This window comes from Sapajus apella, unplaced genomic scaffold (genome assembly GCF_009761245.1).
Source record: "Sapajus apella isolate SASKATOON/1434 unplaced genomic scaffold, GSC_monkey_1.0 scaffold102, whole genome shotgun sequence".
Taxonomy (NCBI): domain Eukaryota; kingdom Metazoa; phylum Chordata; class Mammalia; order Primates; family Cebidae; genus Sapajus; species Sapajus apella.
This window is the reverse complement of record NW_022437042.1, coordinates 3,263,454-3,269,453: the sequence shown is the minus strand read 5'-3', so window position 1 is coordinate 3,269,453 and position 6,000 is coordinate 3,263,454. Positions and strand designations below refer to the sequence as shown.

Genomic DNA, 6,000 nt, shown 5'->3' with positions numbered 1-6,000 from the left:
TCACTCTTGTTACCCAGGCTGGAGTGCAATGGCACGATCTCGGCTCACCGCAACCTCCGCCTCCTGGGTTCAGGCAATTCTCCTGCCTCAGCCTCCTGAGTAGCTGGGATTACAGGCACGCGCCACCATGCCCAGCTAATTTTTTGTAGTTTTAGCAGAGACGGGGTTTCACCATGTTGACCGGAATGGTCTTGATCTCTTGACCTCGTGATCCACCCGCCTCGGCCTCCCAAAGTGCTGGGATTACAGGCGTGAGCCACCGCGCCCAGCCAATTTTTGTATTTTTTAAGTAGAGACGGGGTTTCACCATGTTGGCTAGGATGGTCTCAATCTCTTGAGCTCATGATCCACCTGCCTCGGCCTCCCAAAGTGCTGGGATTACAGGCGTGAGCCACCGCACCCGGCCTAATTTTTTTATTTTTAGTAGAGACAAGGCTTCACTATGTTGGCCAGGCTGGTCTCGAAGTCCTGACCTCAAGTGAGCCGCCCGCCTCGGCCTCCCAAAACGCTGGGATTACAGGTGTGAGCCACTGCCCCCGGCCAAGATCCTGTCACTTCTTACTTGGATTGATGGAAAATCTGTCCTTCCCACAACACAGCCAGAGTGGCCCTTCTCATTTTCAAATTGGATCTGGTATGACTTCCTACTTTAAAACCATGCAGTGCATACATGTCCAATTTTAAATATGGTATCCAAAGCTGTTCTCTTCCACCAGACTCAGGAACTTCATCTCCCTCTACTCCACCACTACTATGGTGCTCTTTGGCTGTGGTGAACCATGCCTGGCTCCCCAAGAATGTCATTCTCTCTCCACATGTGCTTTCTTACATGCTGCCCTATTTGGAGCACAGTTCCACCTCTTCTTTACCAGGCTATCTCCTATTTCTTTCTTTCTTTTTTTTTTTTTGTGTGTGTGTGGTGGAGTCTCACTCTGCCGCCCAGGCTGCAGTGCAAGTGGCGCAATCTCGGTTCACTGCAACCTCCGCCTAGCAGGTTCAAGTGATTCTCTTGCCTCAGTCTCCCGAGTAGCTGGGATTACAGGCGCCCACCACCATGCCTAGCTAATTTTTTGTATTTTTTAGTAGAGACAGGGTTCCACCATGTTGGCCAGGCTAGTCTCAAACTCCTGACCTCAGGTGATCCACCTGCCTTGACTTCTTGGAGTGATTGACTTCCACTGTGCCCAGCCTCCTATTTCTTTTTTCTTTTCTTTTCTTTTTTTTTTTTTTTTTTTGAGATGGAGTTTCGCTCTTGTTACCCAGGCTGGAGTGCAATGGCACGATCTCGGCTCACCGCAACCTCCGCCTCCTGGGTTCAGGCAATTCTCCTGCCTCAGCCTCCTGAGTAGCTGGGATTACAGGCACACGCTACCATGCCCAGCTAATTTTTTTTTTATATTTTTAGTAAAGACGGGGTTTCACCCTATTTCTTTAAAAATTAGCTCAGGCTGGCTGGGTGCAGTGGCTCATGCTGGTAATCCCAGCACTTTGGGAGGCAAAGGTGGGTGGATCATGAGGTCAAGGGACGGAGACCATCCTGGCGAACATGGTAAAATCCTGTCTCTATTAAAAATACAAAAATTAACTGGGCATGGTGGTGCATGCCTGTCGTCCCAGCTACTCTGGAGGCTGAGGCAGGAGAATCTCTTGAACCTGGGAGGTGGAGGTTGCAGTGAGCCAAGATTGTGCCACTGCACTGCAGTCTGGTGACAGAGTGAGACTCTGTCTCAAAAAAAAAAAAAAAAAAAAACAAGAAAGAAAGAAAAAGAAGTTCAGGCCAGGCGCATCTCCCACTAGAACATGAGTTCCTTGATGTCAGGTATGGTGGCTGCTGGCTCTAGAGGCTGAGTGACTAGCATCATGTCAATTAGTACTGTGTCTAGCACATATGGAGTCTCCTCAAGTATTTGTTGAAATAGTTCATTAATGTGGTCAGTTTCAGAGCCAGGGCCTGGCAGCATTGTGCAGCGGGAAGACCCTGATGAAGTGCCAGGAGACCCAGCTTCTGGTCAAAGGTCTGCCTCTAACTAGCTGTGGGGCCTTGAGCAAGACACCTCACCTCTCTGGGCATCAGTTTTCTCATCTGTAGAACAAGAGTATAAAACCAGATATTCTGAGTCTCTCCAGTTCACTAGGGTTGCCCCATCCCCCTCCAGAAGCCCTGTGGGCATGCTGTCATGGGCCAAGCCAGGTGCCCACAGCTTTGTGGTTCTATTTTTGCACGTGGCTCGCAACTGGGGAAGGGAGGATGGAGGAACCCAGGGAGGATCTTTGGGGCCAGTTTTATCAAATAGGAGCCATTCCAAAGGAAGAGGAATTAACCTGACCATGTTCACAGTTTACAGGAGACATATGAGGCCAAAAGGAACGAGTTCCTAGGGGAACTCCAGAAAAAAGAAGAGGAGATGAGGCAGATGTTCGTCCAGAGAGTCAAGGAGAAAGAAGCGGAGCTCAAAGAGGCAGAGAAAGAGGTAAATGAGAGCCTGGTGATTATTAAAACATCAAGAAACAACAGTTGTTGTGAGGCTGTGGAGAAATAGGAATGCTTTTACACTGTTGGTATGAATGTAAATTAGTTCAACCATTGTGGAAGACAGTGTGGTGATTCCTCCAAGACCTGAAACCAGAAATACCATTTGACCCAGCAATCCTATAGATCATTCTGTTATAAAGATACATGCACACATATGTTCACTGCAACACTATTCACAATAGCAAAGACATGGAATCAACCCAGATGCTCATCAATGATGGACTGAATAAAGAAAATGTGGTACATATATACCATGGAATACTATGTAGCCATAAAAAGGAAAGAGAGGATGTCCTTTGCAGGGACATGGATGGAGATGGGAGCCATTATCCTTAGCAAACTAACACAGGAACAGAAACCCAAACATCAGGCCAGGGGCTGTGGCTCATACCTGTAATCCCAACAATTTGGGAGGCTGAAGCAGGCGGATCACCTGTGGTCAGGAGTTCAAGACCAGCCTGGACAACATGGTGAAACCCTGTCTCTACTAAAAGTACAACAATTAGCCAAGTGTGGTGGTGCATGCCTGTAGTCTCAGCTACTTGGGAGGCTGAGGCAGGAGAATCGCTTGAGTCTGGTAGGCAGAAGTTGTAGTGAGCCAAGATTGTGCCACTGCACTCCAACCTGGGTAACAGAGTGAGACTCCATCTCAAAAAGAAAACCAAACACTACATGTTCTCACTTATAAGTGGGAGCTGAATTATGAGAACACATGGACACAGGGAGGGGAATAACACACACTGGGGCCTGTCATGGGGACAGGGGGAGGGAGAGCATTGGGATAAATAGCTAATGCATTCGAGGCTTACTACCTAGGTGATGGGTTGATAGGTACAGCAAACCACCATGGCACATGTTTACCTATGTAACAAACCTGCATATCTGGCACATGTACCCTGGAACTTAAAATAAAATTAAAAAGAAAATGTGAGCCTAGGTGCCAGGCAGGAAGAGAAATGGGGCTGAACATGGCATGGAAACCCACGACGGGCTTCTGCCTTGGGAGAACAGCCTTGTAGCCTCTGTACAGGAATGGGGCTCAGCCTCTGTAACCTTGCCTTGGCTGGCACAAAGGAAGCTAGAAGAGCTGTGTCTCCTTGACCACCTCATTTCTAAGGCTGGGTTGTTTTCCCATTGTGTTACTTAATTCTCTAGAGCATCGCTGTCCCATATGGTAGCCGTTAGTCAAATGTGACTATTTAATTTTTTGGAATTTTTTATATTTTATTTTTAATTGACAGTAATTGTATATATTATACAATTATTTGGCCTCCCAAAGTGCTGGGATTGAGCCGAGTGCTGGGATTACAGGTGTGAGCCATTGCGCCTGGCCCACAATATTCTTGAATTTCTGGTTCTATTCAGGACTAGTTAAGCCTCCCTTTAGTTAAGGCTGAGGTGTCTGGACTCATTCCATGTCATAAAGTCCTTTTATTTCCTTCCACGTCTAAAGCCAACGTGATGTTTTGATATATGTTTACATTGTGGAATGCCTACATCAAGCAAATTAGCAAATGGATTATCATCTCACAAACTCACCATTTTTTTTTGTGGTAAAAACATTTTAAATCTACTCTTTTTGGCTGGGCATGGTGGTTCACACCTGTAATCCTAGCACTTTGAGAGGTCAAGGCAGCAGAATCACTTGAGGCCAGGAATTTGAGACTAGCCTAGGAAAAAAAAAAAAAGTGAGACCCCATCTCTATAAAAAATAAAAAAAAATTAGCTGAGAAGGGTGGCACATGCCTGTATCCCAGCTACTAGGAGGCCTGAGGTAGGAGAATCACTTGAGCCAGGAGCTCGAGGCTGTAGTAAGCTATGATCATACCACTGCACTCAAACCTGGGTGACATAACAAGACCCTGTCTCAATCAATCAATCAATCAGTGAAATCTACTCTTTTAGCAATTTCAAAATATATAATAAAATTTAAAACTCAGTTCATCAATCATGTTAGCTATGTTTCAAAAGCTCACCCCTCATGCACCTAGTGACTAATACTAAACAGCACAGATATAAAACATTTCTGTTTTCACAGAAAGCTCTACGGGGGCCAGGCGCGGTGGCTCATGCCTGTAATCCGAGCACTTTGGGAGGCCAAGGCAGTCAGATCACTTGAGGCCAGGAGTTCAAGAGCAGCCTGGCCAACATGGTAAAACTCCATCTCTACTAAAAATACAAAAAAATTAGCTGGGTATGGTAGCGCATGCCTGCAATCCCAGCTATTCAGGAGGCTGAGGTGAGAGAATCACTTGAATCGGGAAGCAGAGGCTGCAGTGAGCTGAAATAGCACCACTGCACGCTAGCCTGGGCAACGGAGCAAGACTCCACCTCCAAAAAAAAAAAAAAAAAAAAAAAGAAAGCCCTATTGAGCAGTGCTGCTACAAAGTCAGGCCTTTGGGATTGGGTGTGAGCTAATTCTTTTTCTTCTTCTTCTTTTTTTTTTTTTTTTTTTTTTTTTTGAGACAGTTTCACTCTTGTTGCCCAGGCTGGAGTGCAATGGTGCGATCTCAGCCCACTACAACCTCCACCTCCCAGGTTCAAGCAAATCTCTGCCTCAGCCTCCCAAGTAGCTGGGATTACAGGCATGTGCCACCATGCCTGGCTAATTTTTGTACTTTTAGTAGAGACGGTGTTTCACCAAGTTGGCCAGGCTGGTCTCGAACTTCTGACCTCAGGTGATCCACCTGACTTGGCCTCCCAAAGTGCTGGGATGACAGGCATGAGCCACTGCACTTGGCCATTCTTTTTCTTCTTCCTGGGAGTTTGGAGCTCAGTATGGACAACTGATCACTTTCTTGGCTGTTCTGCCCCATCCTAACTTCTCTGATGGCTGTGGGGAAAGATGGTCTCGGGCAGTCCTATGTACTTTGCTGAAACCTAAGATAGCTATTATTGTTCCCATTACTTTGGATATTCTGTTCCATTTCATTTTAGAAATAAAGAAACATTGGCCGGGCATGGTGGCTCACACCTGTAATTCTAGCACTTTGGGAGGCCAAGGTGGGTGGATCTTGAGGTCAGGAAATCAAGACCATCCTGGCCAATGTGGTGAAACCCCATCTCTACTAAAAATACAAAAATTAGCTGTGTGTAGTGGCAGGCGCCTGTAATCCCAGCTACTCAGGAGGCTGAGGCAGGAGAATCACTTGAACCAGGGAGTTGGAAGTTGCAGTGAGCCGAGATCGTGCCACTGCATTCCACTCCAGCCTGGCGACAGAGCAAGACCCCGTCTCAAAAAAAAAAAAAAGAGAGAGAGAGAGAGAGAGAGAGAAAGAGAGATAAATAAACATCTGTGTAACTCTACTGGGTTTTTTTTTTTTTTTTTAAAGACAGGGTTTCACCATGTTGGTCAGGCTGGTCTTGAACTCCTGACCTCAGGTGATCCATCCGCCTTGGCCTCCAAAGTGCTTGGATTTCAGGTGTAAGCCACTACACCCGGCCTCTACTGGGTTTTTTAAGTAAGG

The 6,000-nt window shown here is 46.5% G+C and overlaps 1 protein-coding gene across 13 annotated transcripts in view; it reads left to right on the top strand.

The window, feature by feature from the left end:
- The window catches only part of SEPTIN6 (septin 6), an 84,396-nt gene that overhangs the window by 61,722 nt on the left and 16,674 nt on the right, over positions 1–6,000 (top strand). For all 13 annotated transcript variants that reach the window (XM_032258373.1, XM_032258372.1, XM_032258374.1 and 10 more), the window contains exon 8: positions 2,339–2,471. In XM_032258373.1, coding sequence (XP_032114264.1) covers positions 2,339–2,471 — 133 coding nt within the window. The remainder of the gene's footprint in view (positions 1–2,338; positions 2,472–6,000) is intronic.